The sequence below is a fragment of the Pezoporus occidentalis genome, unplaced genomic scaffold, assembly GCF_034315485.1.
Source record: "Pezoporus occidentalis ecotype Australia unplaced genomic scaffold, CSIRO_AGI_Poc_V1 ctg63, whole genome shotgun sequence".
NCBI classification, from domain to species: Eukaryota; Metazoa; Chordata; class Aves; order Psittaciformes; family Psittacidae; genus Pezoporus; species Pezoporus occidentalis.
Window position 1 is genome coordinate 452757 of NW_026915977.1, and position 16497 is coordinate 469253.

A 16497-nucleotide genomic window follows, 5' to 3' on the forward strand; every position below is an offset into this window, starting at 1 on the left:
TTTAATCTCCTCTATAAACATCCAAAAGGACAGATTTTTTTCCCAGTTAGCATGTTTTTGGTGACTTGGGAATGTGGAGGGGGCTTATGGAGCTACTTGGTGTGTTAATGGATCACTTGCAAACTGAATGTTGGGGTGCAGGGGTGTGGGTGTAACAAGGCAAAACATCACAGGCCGGTTTGGGTAGGAAGGAACCTTAGAGCTCATCCAGTTCCAACCCCCTGCCACGGGTAGGGACACCTTCCACTAGAGCAGCTTGCTCCAAGCTCTGTTAACCTGGCCTTGAACACTGCCAGGGATGGGGCATGATGAGCAAGGTGAGCATGGTCATCTCTCTGTTGTCAGGGCTGGTGGGTCAAGGTGTGGCACAGGGGATAACTGGGTTGTACTGGTGGTGTGGGATGCAGTAGAGAGGGTGCTGCAGAGGTGACGGAGATGCTCCACTCAAAACATGTTGTGGTCCAGGGAGAATTGCTCACTTGGGCTCTCCTGTCCCCATGCGGTGTTGGCAAAGGTCCTGCCTCTGGTCAAGCATGAAGAGGTGATGAGGAGCAAGGAAATGGCATCACACTGATGGGAAAAGCAGGGATTTGGGATCTATCTTACTTATTTTAAGTACTATAAAACACTGGATTCATGGAGACCATGCTGGTGATGGTCCTCCTTGAACCAGGATGCGGTAGATAATTTCAGGGGCTGTCTGTGAGCTGTCAGAACAGGTCACCACCACCAAGACCTGCTGCCTGCCCATGCCTGCAAAAGAGGGCAGCAGAACTGGTGTGGGGCTCAGTGACATGTTCCAGTTGCCCACATCCAGCTGCCAAACCCATTTAGACTGAAACACTGAGCTGGATAAAGCCTAAACATGAGGATAAGGATGAAATGCCACTCTCCAGGTGGCATCCCAGCCACTGAAGGCGAGTTCCCACAAGGCATAGCACTGGTTAACCTTGATCTCAGTGCTGCATGTGCTGTCACTGACACGTTTATGAGCTTGGGAAGGGCCCTGGTATGTAGTAGATGGCTGCAGACCATTATCCTGCTCCTGCAGCTTTCCATGTAGCTGGGTAAATGAGGTGTGTCTGCTTCTGATGCCATAAACCTCGCTGGTGTTTGCACAGCTACTGCACAAAGGCACTTTATAACAGCAGGTTTGGTTCACTCGCTGACTGACGTGGAGCACTTAGTTCCATTAGTAACACTCCGGCCTTCTGTGGAAAGGGCATCCATGCTTAACCCGTGCTGGTGGAAACAGGGATGCTAAAAAGGATTTTGGAGTGCAACCTGCTGGATTAAAAAGGAGGTAGACAAGGATAGGAAGAGACGTATCTTCCCCTTTGATGTGTTTACAGCCTGGAGAGCTTGGAAAGAGCATCTTGAAGTAACAACACTAAGAATTAATGTGCTTGCTTCCGAGAAGGCTGATGAAAAGGGAAAAGAGGGAGAAGTTACAACATGCTTGTTTGTTGTGCCAGGAGCTGGAGAGAAACACAGCAATGGGAGGCACTGGTGACAGACATCTCCTTCCTCTTCCCTTCTGTAACTACTCAGAGATAGGACCTGCTCTGTCCTGTGCTCAGTGGACAGCCTGAGTCTGAAGCCTGCAAAGGTGTTAAAGGAGATAAAATTGCTCCAGCGTGATTAATCCTCCCAGGCACTTCTCCCTCAGCTGAAGAAGAAGAGTGCATTAGAGATGATGATTGAAACTGTTGTTGCTGCAGTTGCTCAGCTAAAGGTTACTCATTAAGCCGTGCACTAGTACAAGTAGTGCCAGACTGAGTAATGAGGTAACGACCTGAGTACTGGAGTGTCTTCACATCTGCTAAGTAAATCTCCCTTCTGGTGTGGAGCTTTTGCATATGGGCTCTACTGACAGTGCTTTCATATGTGTGCAGTGGATGAAATAAGAGAATCCCAGAATCCCAGCCTGGTTTGGGTTGGAAGGGACCTTAAGCCTTCTCCAGCTCCAACCCCTGCCACGGGCAGGGACCCCTTCCACTAGAGCAGCTTGCTCCAAGCCCCTGTGTCCAACCTGGCCTTGAACACTGCCAGGGATGGGGCAGCCACAGCTTCTCTGGGCACCCTGTGCCAGCGCCTCAGCACCCTCCCAGGGAAGAGCTTCTGCCTAAGAGCTCATCTCAGTCTCCCCTCTGTCAGGTTAAAGCCATTCCCCTTGGCCTGGCCCTACATCCCTTGTCCCAAGCCCCTCCAGCTTTCCTGCAGCCCCTTTAGGCACTGGAGCTGCTCTCAGGTCTCCCCTTCAGGAGCCTTCTCTTGTCCAGGCTGCCCCAGCCCAGCTCTCTCAGCCTGGCTCCAGAGCAGAGCTGCTCCAGCCCTCGCAGCATCTCCATGGCCTCCTCTGGCCTCGCTCCAACAGCTCCACATCCCTCTTGTGCTGCTGCCCCAGAGCTGGATCAGGACTGCAGGGGGGATCTCCCCAGAGCACAGCAGAGGGGCAGGATCCCCTCCCTGAGCTGCTGCTCCCGCTCTGGGGGTGCATCCAGCACACGGGGTGTTTCTGGGCTCAAGCGCTCACTGAAGCTGGCTCATGGGGAGCTTCTCTCCACCCAACACCCCAAGTCCTTGTCCACTCAGCCTGTGTTTGTGCTTGGGGATTGCCATGACTTAGGTTCAGAGATAATTACATCTATTGTGCTCCATCGCTAGAACACTATGTAGAGACTTGAGACACTATGATAATACCACATGTGCTCACAGGCAGATCCGTATTGCGGGAGATCCCTGAGGTGCAAAGGCCACAAAGTTCCATTGTGACAATCTGCCCATGTCTATCGGACAGGCAGGAGCATTCCCACCACCACAGCCATGTCTCCTGGGGACTCATAAATGTCCATGAGAGATTGGATCCTGATTTAAAGGCTTCAAGCAGCATCCTCTCTGTGTGTAGTGAGAAGCATTTCAACAGCTGATTAGTGCCACTGTTAAAAATAGACATTTCTGCTCTGAATTCTTCCAGCTTCTGCCCTTGGTTGCTCAATCTCCCTTTGTCTCTGCTTAGATTGAATTAATCTTTGGTGTCAAGGACTCCCTGTTTGCAAACACTCGGAGGCTGTGATGCCAAACCTGCGTTATAAACACATGTGTGTGCAGTGCCCCTTCATGTGTTGATAGTATCTTGAATAGCACTCTTAAAACAATAATAAGAAAGTAGTGTGTTTATTTCTTGTGCATCCATTTAGTCTTTCAGCTGAAATGAAGGCTTCTTTTTGCCCCACTTCCTTTCAAGCACGCACAGTATTGTTTTGGTTTCTGGTTAAGGATGATGAGTAATCCCCATCAATTGAAAACCTAGAGGGAATAAAGTGATCGTGGTGACTTTTGGCTGGTTTGTGTTGGAGCTGCTTGGTCTGTGTGGTCAGCAGGGTGTTTGTGTTGATGCGTTTCTTACCCTCCAGGCTGGCTGTTGATGTGAAGACTGTCAACTCAGCACTCTGCACAAGGACTAAAGCATTCAGGCAAACAGTGTGGTTAGGAAAGAAAACTGGGATCTTGTACAGGAGTCTCAGAAGAGCATGTGGAAATACAGCCCCTTCTGGAGGTGCAGCTTGTCTCAACCTCATTTTAGGTGTAAAAAGCCTTTTCTAGATCAGTATATCATGGTATTATGAGGTGATATGTCAAGTGAAAGAGTTCTGAGGTTCCCAGTCTGCAACTGTGAGTCCCTGGAGCCTCCAAGTTGGACTTGCTGTGCTCTGGTCCCATAATGAATACTCATTAGTGGACGGCATGCGTTTTGGTTCTCCTGGAGTGCATCTTCTAGTTTAGTTTCATCTGCAAGGAATGAAACTGGTTGCTTTGATACCACTGCAGAGCATGAATGAAGGCATGGGAATCGTAGAATGGGTTGGGTTGGAAGGACCTTAAAGCTCCTCCAGCTCCAACCCCTGCCACGGGCAGGGACCCCTTCCACTAGAGCAGCTTGCTCCAAGCCCCTGTGTCCAACCTGGCCTTGAACACTGCCAGGGATGGGGCAGCCACAGCTTCTCTGGGCACCCTGTGCCAGTGCCTCAGCACCCTCCCAGGGAAGAGCTTCTGCCTCAGAGCTCATCTCAGTCTCCCCTCTGGCAGGTTCAAGCCATTCCCCTTGGCCTGTCCCTCCAGGCCGTTGTCCCAAGCCCCTCTCCAGCTTTCCTGCAGCCCCTTTGGGCACTGGAGCTGCTCTCAGGTCTCCCCTTCAGGAGCCTTCTCTTGTCCAGGTTGACCCAGCCCAGCTCTCTCAGCCTGTCTGAGAGATTACCCTGAAGGGATGACCATTGCCAGAGGGGTGCAACTGGATGATCTCTAAGGTCCCTTCCAATCCAAACCAGTCTGTGATGCTGTGATGAACTGGGGTGAAGGTGGGTCCCATCAGATATGACTATGTTTGTGGGCTGTTGAATAGTGGGAACTCACAGCCATGGCTCCTGGCTATAAGGTAATCCAGAGTGTGATATGAAGCACAAGGGGTGAGGAAGGATGCTTTTTTGTAAGACAAGCCAATCCTGATGGAAAATACTCCAGACAAACCCCAATCAAACTAGACAAGCCTTTACCCAGGCAAGCATTGTTTTCAGTATGTTGCTTTCCCTGAGTCTTTGTGTCATCCCAAAGGATAGTACTGCAAGAGTGTTTGAGCTAAGAATAGCAGATTTCCTTGAGAAATGGTCTTGTTTATTTTGGTTTTGTATTTTTAAGTTGCTGGAGCCTTGGTGACCTTTTCCTGAAAGGTCCTCAAAGAATAGCCTGGTCTGAGAGTATTGTAATGCAGAGAAGAGCTGTGAACTGCCTAAATTCTCTGGCTTCTTCCTTGTGCCCTGCAAGGCTTTGTTGACAAGATGAGAGGAAAATACCATGAAGTGGACATTCCTCTGAGCTTTATTACTGTTTCTGCTGCTTTAAAGGTAGGGAAGGGTAGGGTAGCATTTGCATTCATGCTGTTTCTACGTTGCCATTGACATAAGTAAAGGCACTCTATATAAAGGAATATATGCAGAATGTATCTTTAATAATAGGATGAAACACAAGAGTCTGTTCAACATTATCTCTCAGTTATTGGCAGGGTAGTGCTGGTGTTAAGTCCTCTTCACAGATGCTGAGGAAAAGAGCCATTTCCTTTGGAGGGTAACTAAGATCAGCAGAGAGGAAGGGATGGGGAGCTCATAGGATTGAAGCGTACAAATGCCAGGAATGGAAACCCATGATGCTGGGTTGGTAGAATGGTGCCCACCATAGAAAATATATCTCTGCAAAGATTTGTCTGCTGGAAACCTGTTGTGCTCAAGGGCTTTTTTGGGCAAAGGTTGTTTTGAAGGACTTTTTAAAGGTATTTTTTGAATCAAGGGAATGAACAGTAGTGAGAAGGGATGAATGAGGGGGAGGCAAGGGCAGGGTGGTGATAAAGACGGAGAAAAGGGAGCAGATCTGGAAGAAGTGATTAAAATACAATGAGTCACTGATGTACAAGAGGTAAGAGGCTCAAAGCTATATTTTTAAGACAGAAAGAATATGTGTATTTGGGTATTTCTTTCTTGTGGGTAACGATAGAATCACAGAATAGTTAGGGTTGAAAAGGACCTTAAGATCATCCAGTTCCAACCCCCCTGCCATGGGCAGGGACACCTCACACTAAACCATGGCACCCAAGGCTCTGTCCAGCCTGGCTTTGACCACCAGTGCCTGTTAGTTGTCTCACATGAAAGTTGTGAGCAAGACAAAGTGAGGGGGAGTTTTAGTGCAACTGTGACTTAGCTCTTGGACCCAAAGTCAAATCACAGCCTCAGGGAGATTCACTGTACAACAACTCACACACTCTTTCAGAAAGAGAAGAAGCAACCCCTTTTTGGCAATCAGAAAGTCAAAAGCCAAACTAGCTGTGTGTCAGAGGACCCAGTAATACTGGCTCAAGCCCTGGCTGGTGGCTTGGCAAGTATTGAGGTAGAGCATTGCATCTAATGTGTTTTATGTGCTTGTCTTATAAGCCTAACAGAGTGTATAATTGATACTGAAATCAAGTGTAGTGGGGATTCATATAATTATCTCATCTGTTCTTTCCACATGGAGCATGGATCCTGGTTGGAAAGCTCAAGCTTTTGATCAGTTTTAATTGCCTTCCCCTGCTGATTGTACAGTGCAGGTTGTTGGCTCATCAAGGGTGGGTTCTAAACCAGGACTCTGTACACACACAACACCCTGGCATTGTCTCATCCATCTGGATGAGCCACCTAATCCACTATTAAAACACTGAAACAGGAGGGGAGGACAAGAAATTGAAGCTTTCGTGTGATGAATTCACACAAGTTCGCTGAAGCCAGGATTAGGAAAGCTGTGCTTAAAGACCTGAGCTAAACCAATTCCGTTCTATAGGATATAGATGGCAGAAAAGATGTTTCTTTGCTTTGTCAATTAAAATACACGGATCAGTGTGTTTCCTGGAGACTGGCTGAGAAGTGGAGAGTGTCGTAGAATGTCTATGGGTTGTAATAAGTCCTGAAGAGATGAACTAGATGATCTTAGGGTCCTTTCTAACCCTAACCATGCTGTGATTTTAGTAAGAGTCGTTTCAGCTGTGGGTTTGTAATGGCTCACAAAGGACTAGCCAGGTTAAGATTTATTTCTTCCTGAAATAGAGATGACTAGGATTATATATGAAAGTCCTTAGCACCACGGAGAATATGAACAGAGAATGAGTGTTCAGTGTTTCTTCCACCATAGTTTTGGGGGCTATCCTCAGTTTTCATCGCATAGCAGTGTTGAAACCACCAAAAGAACATGAATGTTTGCATTAGGGTAACAGGCTGTGGAGCTTCTCACCAAAAATGGTTGTGAAGGCCAAAAGTACAGAGGGATGCAGAAGGGAGTCGGCAAATGCATGGGGGAGAAGTCCATGGGTTTCTCAGGCTCAGAGGTCCAGACATTAGTGCTACCTTACAGCATCCATATTGGATCCCTTACTGCTGGAAGCTGGTACTGCCAGAAGAGGGTCATTCCTCTTTGAACCAACCCCAGGCTCTTCAGTAGGACTTAATGTGGCATTTCCTAGGTACCAGTTAATAACTGTGCTGCTTTACCCTTCATATCCTGGTGGTGGACTTCCCTGAAGCTCCGAATAGCAAGACCCCAATATTTGGGGCCCATGTTAAAGATCTGAACCCAGAGAAACATCACTTCCTAACTTGTTAGATTAAAAGTCAATAAATGGACATGCTTGGAAAGGGAGGTAAAGGACCAGTGATGGACAGGGCTCAAGCAAAGTCCTCAAGAGGAATGAATCGGCATCAAAGCCAAGTAGAGGCAAGTCTTGAAGTGTCTCCAGCTGGAAACTTGACCAGCTTGCTATAGGGAGGAAGCTTTGCATCCTCCACCTCTCTGCCTGCTCCAGATTGTCACTATTTCTTGTGGAACAGGGAGGAAATCATTCACTCCTGCCTCTTGTTGTGTTGCTTTCAAATCCAGCTTGCTCAGAAGACCAGTGGCTGGGTTTGGCTGCTCACAGCTTTTCTGCTTGTCAAGCTGACAGGAGTTGTGACTCTTTCCCCATGGACTAGAAAGCATCAGATGCTTGATGTGTTTGACTTGAGCTTGGAAATAACTCTCCAAATGCTAATGTCTGGCTCCCTATGGCAAGGATCTGCTAGCTGGGATGTGTTGGTCAGGAGAAGAAAACAGGGAGATGATTGATGCAATCGCAGGTAGAAGTTTATATCTCAACTGCAGCCAGAGCTGGCTCAGTGTCACTTGTTGTGTTGTTCAGTGGCAGTTGGAACTGTGTTGGCAGGAGCAGAGTTAGTTACTGGGCCCTGCACTGCAAGAGAGACATTGAGGAGCTGGAGCAGGGCCAGAGAAGGGCACTGGAGCCGGTGCAGGGCCTGGAGCACAAGTGTGATGGGGAAGGGCTGAGGGACCTGGGGGGTTCAGTGTGGAGAAGAGAAGGCTCAGGGGGGACCTGGTGGCTCCCTACAAGTGCCTGACAGGAGGATGGAGCCAGGAGGGGCTGGGCTCTGCTGCCAAGGAACAAGGGATGGGACAAGAGGAACCGGCCTCAAGCTGCACCAGGGCAGGTTAGATGCAGCTGGGGAACAATTGCTGCCCCAAAGGGTGCTCAGGCATTGGAACAGGCTGCCCAGGGCAGGGCTGCAGGCACAGGCCCTGCAAGTGTTCACACACTGTGGAGACGAGGCCTCAGTGCCATGGGTTAGTGGTGGCCTTGGCTGTGCTGGGGAATGGTTGGACTGGATGAGCTTGAAGGGCTTTTCCAACCTGGTTGATTCTGTGCTTCTCTATATAAAGACATCCTATACTGCTGGTCCCTGATTAAGGTTTAACCTTAACCATGGGCTCAGGCCATGAGCTTAAATAATGTGATGGGACCTAAGAGCTAAGGATGTACATGAACAATAGGATACTGCTTGGAATAGCAGTCAGACACATTGGGTAGGTGGACATAGAATTGGAATAGTGAGGGCTGGTATGGGTTTGAACTGCTCTTCATCAAAGCCTGAGGCTGATCCTGATGTGGCAGGACAGGGGTTACCTCCCGTGGCTGAGTTTTTGAGCTGGCCCTTGTTGGCTTTCATCAGTTGAAACATTTCTATCTGTACCATTTCTATAATGGCTGGTTTGATCTCTGATCTCCGTGCTTTGAGCTAAATCCTCTTTACCTAGTGCCCTAGTTATCTGATCTGCAGCTTATGCTTTGTGGTTGCCACAGAGGCAAAGTGAAGCTTCATCTCTGTGTTGTGGGACTTGTCAGCACTGGGCATGTGGTTTGCTTTGTCTTTGTCTTTACCACAAAATTGCCACTTTTGGAGGTTATATAAAGAGATGGGAGGTAGAAAATCCTTTGACTTCTCCTCAAATAGTCTACATGGTACAAGAGGGTGGAGATGTCTGGAGCCTCCAGTGCTGTTGCTCCAGTCTAAAATGTTGTTGCATCCCTATTTGACCTCAGTTATCCTTACGCATCCCACTTTGACGGCTGGGTTTAATTCACACGTTCCCTTTCTTTTCTGCTCCTCTTCTTTGATTTTGAACTGCAGAGGAGAAGTGTTTTGCCCTGAACAAAGCCCTCGTGTGCTTCTTCCCCTTCAGGTTCCTTAGAAAGAGAGCTTGGACGGCATGCAAAGTTGTGACATATCTGCAGACAGCACGGATGATCCTCTCAGTAGTGGCCTACGGAGAAAGCGACAGCCTCGAATAGTGATCATTGGTGCTGGGCTTGCAGGCCTCTCAGCAGCCAAAGCGCTCCTGGAAAGCGGCTTCACGGATGTAACTGTCCTTGAGGCGACTGACCGCATCGGAGGCCGCGTGCAGAGTGTGAAACTTGGTAAGAGCAGCCTTCGGGGAGCCCTTGGGGGGGGTTTGCTTTGCTCTGCTCACAGGGTTTAGTGCTGTCATGAGGTTAAACTCACTTTAGCAGTGTGCTTTTCCGGCCAGAAGAAGGTTGGTTGAGGTGGGATGTTGGTGCTTTTGGAGGTGGGTGGTGAATCTGAGCCATGCATCTCTTTGGAGGTTTGTGCATCCCTTCAGTTTGTGCATCTCTTTGGAGGGAGGGCTGCTCCAGACCCTGTGAAATAAAGCTGTCAGTGACTTATCACTGGTACAGGGAGTGCTCTGTTTAACAGGGCTGTGATTAACTGTATTGAGAGAGTTTTCACCAATGTTTTTGAGCTTGACTTGATGAAGAGCCATCAGTGAATCTGGCTGGTGAAGGGCTGGTTCTCTGTGACTTCTATCACTTCCACAGGAGCAAGCTCCAGCCTATTCTGTTTCACAAATAGCCCCATTATTTCCCTAGGACTAATTTTGTATGTAGGGCACCACCCACTGTGAATCAGGCTGCTGGAAAAACCTCTTCAGTGTACCCTTTCATCCTGATTTGCAGCTTTCCTACTTCTGGAGCTTCCTTTCTCGGCATGTAATAAAGGTGCAGACACTGGATGTTTTAATCCAGCATCAGTTGGGTTTGTCAAATCTCTAAATGCAAAACTACTGGGACAAAAGTTGCACTCAAGGAGACTTTCCGTGCTATCTAGAAGGGTCTTGCCTGTCTCTTCTCTGCAGGAGGCAAAAAGCTCTTCACTTCTACTGAGTTGCCTTCCTGATTTCAATTACCTGGTTCTGTTTCTGATCCCACTCTCTGTGTTGTTAACTCTGGCCTCTTGCTGCCCTTCTTTCTATTTATGTGTAGGTGCTTGCATCACTGACCCTGTATTGCTCGGTAATAAACAGCTGTGTCCTATGAACTTGCAGAAGGGAAATGAATGTGAAGGCAGTTGGACAAATCTAACCTCCAGGGTTGGAATAGGGCACTCTCCATGCTGCCGAGACTTGGCATAGAGGTTGGAATGGGAAGTGTGTCCTTTACTCACAATACTCTGGATTAAAAATATCCTGGATCGTGTCTGCAGGAGGAGGGAAGTGTTGAAGACCGGGAATCTTGAGGGAGGAATAAATCATGTTGTCAGTGCACTTGTGGAAATAGTGGTGTTGTAGTGGTTTTGAGACCAATTGTCTCACCTTTGCACACCCTCACGTGTAACTCATGTCTTTGCTGGGAACATACCTCCTGTTTGTTAACTAATACGAGGCAAGAGCAGCCTGGTGGAGATCTGGCAGTTTGTAGATGCGATTTGCAGAGCAAAGGACTGGAATCCAAAGTCTTGATCTTTTAATGTCTTTCCCATATGTCTTATCCTCTACAAACTGTCAGTGACACTGTGGGTATGGACTGCAGTTCTCTCCCGAGGTGGGTCTGTGTTATGGCCCCTTGAGTGCTTCGCAGCTTCATATGTCCTTCAGTTAAACAGTCTTGAAGCTGTGGTGGGTGGTGATCTACACAAGCAGCATAGACTCAGAACTTCCTTGTTCCCTGGTGCAAGGGCAAAAAGGGCAGCATGGTCCTGTGCTGTGTTCTCTTCTGTGCTACCTGCTCATTTCTCACAACTGGCTCAAGCTTACAAAATCCTTTTATAGAAGTGGTTCTTCCAGGTCTTCAGCATAGGACCATTTGAATCTGTTTGTCTGGGATACTAGAATCCCAGGTTGGAAGAAACCTCAAGGATCATCTGGTCCAACCTTTTTAGGCAAAGCATGACCTAGACCAGATGTCCCAGCACGCTGTCCAGCCCAGTCTTAACAGTGTCCAATGCTGGGGAGTCACCACTTCCCTGGGGAGGTGATTCCAATGACTGATTGTTCTCATTGGGAAAAAATATTCCTCTTGGTTCCAGTTGCAGTCTCCCTAGGAGTAACTTGTGCCCATCACCCCTTGTCCTTTCCATGGGACTCCGTGTAGAAAGGGATTCTCCATCTTTGTAGCTACCCTTTAAATACTGGAGCATGATGACAAGGTCTCCATGAGCCTTCTCTTCTCCAGGCTGAACAAACCCAGCCTCTCTAAATATCATTTGGAATCATAGAACAGTTAGGGTTGGAAAGGACCTTAAGATCATCCAGTTCCAACCCCCAAATGTTAAACTTAAACGTTAAACATTTAAACGTTAAACTTTTCTGGCCATTCCCCTGTTTGCACACTTGACTAAAGAACTGATTTAAATCTTCAACAGAGCTATGGTAGCACCTTCTTGGGGTTGTATCTTGACATTTCCACTCTCACTGAGCCATGCTATGTCTTGCAAGGAACAGGAGTTCGCCTCAGCTGCACAGAGCATCTATCTCCTTGTGCTACCAGCCCAGTCGTGGCAGCATTGGTTTAGGGGAGGCAGAGCCCTGGTGCAAACCCCATTAGTTACGAGACTCATAGAATCACAGGATGGTTTAGGTTGGAAAGGACCTTAAAGCTCCTCCAGTTCCAACTGGATCCATTCAGCACAGGGGAATTTTCAAGTTTTGCTTCATCATTTCTAGCTTAGGTGAGGCAGAGGATTCGTGTGTTTGTGGGTTCTAAGTGTATTTCTTGTACATGAGATAGAACACCTGTATCCATGATATTTCATGACAGGATGCTCAAGGATTAGTCAGGGCTGCAAAGTGAAATGGGAAAATTCCCAAGTCCTAATACACAATCTCTGTGTTCCTTTGGAAAACTGCTGGCATGGTATATTGTTGTGTAAGGATTAATAGGAAAACTGCCTGTTTTGTGTGAGGATTAATAGGAAGCAGGGTTTTTTCCTTTCCTTGTGGTATTGAAAGATTCATTACAAGTAGATTTGCATTGAGACCAAAGCCTTTTAAGGCCCTGAAAGTAAATTAGTTATCTCTATTTTAAAAGATGTTATTTAGTTTTACACTTCAATAATTCAGCGTGTAACTTACACCGGGTCCAAGTGGCTTATCTGCTTGCTAGCAACGATAGTGAGCTTCTAAGTCTCACAGCTAAGAATGATTATTCCTAATTTATTGCTATTTGCTTGTATTCCTCACTGAAAACAGGAGAACTCTGAATGCAGCATGGTTGTTACCAAGCACCAAGACAGTGAGAGGAAGATTTCTTACTTCCAAAGCTCAGGTGCCCCATAGATAAAGAGAAGGAGAGCAAGTTGACATAAAGCAGCATTGCTGCTGCTGATCTGGCATGTGAGGACTCGCAGGAGGATTGCATTAACAAGTGGCTGCCAAATGCAGTATTTATGAGCTTTCTACCTTTGGCTGCCAGGGCACAGCAGTTGTTTCCACTGGGCTGGGTGCTGTGGGAGTGTAGTGGAGTTTGTGGTACCTTAAATGCTCACACTCGATGCTGTTTGCTCTGAAGCACATGCTTTGTTTTAGGGACACGTAGAAATCTTGTGCTCCCCTGACCTATGATGCATATTTTGAAGGGAGATCAGTGTGTTCCTTAATGGGGAGGTGGTTGTGTGCTTGAAAAACAAGACACATGGAGCTTCCCTTGGAGGCAATATCTTAGAGCAGCATTTCCTGGAGCTCTCACCCATTACTTGACTGCATTACAGCAGAGTGCTGCAGTGTCGTTCTGCCTGAGCATGTATTTACATGTTAAGCAGTATGTGATGACTGGTAACTGCATGATCCTTTCTTCATCGAGTAGGATTCTATTAACTACAATCAGGCATTCACACACATGGGCAGTGAGCGGCACAGCGTGGTGCTGGCTGGGATGCTGGGAGAGCTCAGCTTCTGTAGACTTGAAATCAGCTTTGGAGTTCTGAGAATCTGTAAAACTGTGGGTGGAGGACATGACCCAGGCTTAGTTTTAGCACCTCCTTTGTGCTCCTCAACATGTCCCTGTACAGCCTGGCCTTGGACACTGCCACGGATGGGGCAGACACAGCTTCTCTGGGCACCCTGTGCCAGTGCCTCAGCAGCTTCACAGGGAGGAGCTTCTGCCTAAGAGCTCATCTCAGTCTCCCCTCTGGCAAGATAAAGCCATGCTCCTTGTCCTATTCTTACATGCCCAAAGGGAGAGAGTGGGGCTGACCAAACTGCCTGTGTTTTGCAGGCAGAGAGTGTAGGTGATGAAGGCTAAATGCCTTTGGTGTTCATCCTGACAGTGCATCTTTCTAAAGAACCTGATTTAAGTTTTCGAAGGCATAAATAATAAAACAGAACCCATTTACTTATGTGGGGAATGGAAATGCATTTTTGTATTGCCGTTAATCTGAGGTATGCTTGTAAATAACATCCATTTTTAATCACAGGACAAGTTTCAGTGTGCAGGCCAATGATGGGTAACCCAAATTTTCCTACATCTCCCTGCTATAGATGCTTTTCTTCCTGTGTCCTGGTATCCATCCCCTCCTCTTGAATACAGTGTGTGGAGTCTTTAGGTACTCTGTTCTTTCCCTACAGCTGTAGTATTTATGTAAATATTCTTGTATGTCCTTTTTGCAGCAGTGCAGTGAGGTTTCTTTTCCTTCCCACTAGTACAGGGCTTGTGCTGCAACATGATCAGTTCATCCTCTGCTGTCTGATCATGTTCTAAAGTGCAGGTTTGGAGACGATGACTTAGAAAGGCCAAGTAGCAAGGATAAAGCAGTTAGCAACGTCCATGCTAAGCACTGGCAAGTAGGAGATTCTGGATTCTGCCTTAAGTATCAGAGATGTGTCACTGTGATCTATCTTTATTGAAAACATCCCATCCTTCTAGCACCTTCTAGTATCCTGAAGGAAAGGTGTGAAGAACACTTCATGTTTTAGATATGTCTAACATGTCTAACAGAGGAAGCTCACTCAAATGATGTTCAGACTTGTGTTGTCCTCGAGCAATCGGTCTGCTATTGCACAGGGACATCCAGGGTTGAGTGTGACCAGCTTTCAGGCAGCTGGGCTTCACTAACTGCTTTGCTTGCTTTACTCTTCTGCAGGGCACGCCACTTTTGAACTGGGAGCTACGTGGATTCATGGTTCACATGGAAACCCAGTCTATCATCTAGCAGAAGACAATGGTTTACTTGAAGAGACCACTGATGGCGAGAGGAGTGTTGGCCGGATCAGTCTTTACTCCAAGAATGGGGTGGCTTATCACCTTACCAACAATGGGCAAAGGATCCCGAAAGATGTGGTTGAAGAATTCAGTGATTTATACAACGAGGTTGGTGTTCACCTGCTTTGTCAGGTTGTAGATTTGCCTGAAACAGTAGGAATCCTTGAGAGTTACAACGTTCCAGGTACTGGCCAAAGGTAGAAAACCAGCAATGCCTTCAATCCACACTTAGTTTGCTCTCATCTGCTTAACTGTACCCGATTTGGTTGTGATATGGGATTAACTGTTGTTAGGAAGAGCAGTCTTTCCACATTTGTCATCAGTTTAATCACTTCCAACAACTATTGTTGGGGAGATCCAGTCATTTACTCTAGAAAGTTGCTACCCAATTAGAAGAGCAGAGGAGGGATCAACTTACTAAACAAAGTAGAACGCAAAACCTTAGCAACAGCCAGCTAAATATTGTAGCCCTCTGACATGTTATTGATGTTATAAATACCATAGTGTGCTGTGAAGTGTGCCAAAGGCAGTGCTGTGTCAGAGGAATTGCAAGTTTAGTTGCATCAGAAGGAAAGGAACATGTTTTCTGGTAGATTCAGGCCAGTGTGGGCTTCAGTTTAAGGTTATTTTAACATCTTCTGATCAACATTCAGTGACGTCCTCTTCAGTTCAGTGTAGATAAGGGCTTCAGAATGTGACAGAAGAGCCAAATGGAAAAGGAAAACCAAACAAGTACAAGTACAGAGCCTAAAAATACTAAATAGAAGCTGACAATATGGAAATTAAAATGCATGGGGAGTGGAAAGATTAACCTCTGCTCAATATTAGGCAAAAAAAGGCCAAATTTACTTTCATGTAGCTTGGCCCTGCTGCTGTCATCCTGGTAGTTCTTTCCGAGGAAACATGGGGTTTCTTACTGATTTAAGTGTTAAACACATATGAAAGGCTGGTATTAGTTCTGTCTGCTTTCACTAGGAAGATTTGGCATTAGGTAGAGTGGTGGAGAGAGGCTTGCCAAAGTTAATTACAATTAACCTTAGGGCAGCTCCCAGTGCCTAAAGGGGCTACAGGAAACCTGGAGAGGGGCTCTGGACAAGGGCCTGTAGGGCCAGGCCAAGGGGAATGGCTTGAACCTGCCAGGGGAGACTGAGATGAGCTCCTAGGCAGAAGCTCTTCCCTGTGAGGGTGCTGAGGCGCTGGCACAGGGTGCCCAGAGAAGCTGTGGCTGCCCCATCCCTGGCAGTGTTGAAGGTCAGGTTGGGCACAGGGGCTTGGAGCAAGCTGCTCTAGTGGAAGGTGTCCCTGCCTGTGGCAGGGGGTGGAACTGGATGAGCTTGAAGGTCCCTTCCAACACAAACCATGCCATGATTCCATGATAACTGTTTCCTACCTTTTATTCATGTCTCTTATGAAATACCTGTAGGGGTTCGATGCAGAATGTTTAGTCCTCCAGGTAATGGGATCTGTCAGTTGATTATAATGTTGGTTGGTTATAAAGCAGGTATAAAATAGAACAAAACTCTGTGATTTTCATCATGCTGTAGCCATGCCTAAAACCTTCAGATTTTCATCTGAGAGTGAACTTGGAATCATAGAATCGTAGAATAGTTAGGGCTGGAACTTCACCAGTATCTAATGCTTGGCTAAGCACGCCCTAGATTCAGGTTACTCTTGCATACTTTATGTTTAAAAATATGCCTATGAGCATTTGGAAAGCCACCAAAAAGTCACTGTAGCCTGTAAGGGATTACCAAGAATTGAATAGGGAGCAGAAATGGCTTTTTTGTTTGTTTGAAAAGACTTTTGATGCTGTCCGGGGTCTCTGAACTGGAATCTGTAATGGGATGGCACAGAATTATTCCAGTTTGAGAGAAGGCTTATAGGAATTTCAAAGAAACCTCATTATGGAAGGAATTTAGCAACCCATGGCAGGGAGGGAATTCTTCTTGGACAAAGGTGGAGAGAATTCATCTGAACATCTGACTGAAGACAGAGCCAGATAAAGCCAGGGGAGATACAGAATCATAGACACATAGAATACTTAGGGCTGGAACAGACCTTAAGATCATCCAGTTCCAACCCTCCTGCCGTGGGCAGGG

The 16497-nt window shown here is 47.0% G+C and overlaps 1 protein-coding gene across 3 annotated transcripts in view; it reads left to right on the forward strand.

The window, feature by feature from the left end:
* Nucleotides 1-16497, forward strand: part of SMOX (spermine oxidase) — a 60394-nt gene that overhangs the window by 24155 nt on the left and 19742 nt on the right. For all 3 annotated transcript variants that reach the window (XM_062640118.1, XM_062640117.1, XM_062640119.1), the window contains exons 2-3: nt 9088-9322; nt 14280-14506. In XM_062640118.1, coding sequence (XP_062496102.1) covers nt 9115-9322; nt 14280-14506 — 435 coding nt within the window. In that variant the 5' untranslated portion in view covers nt 9088-9114. The remainder of the gene's footprint in view (nt 1-9087; nt 9323-14279; nt 14507-16497) is intronic.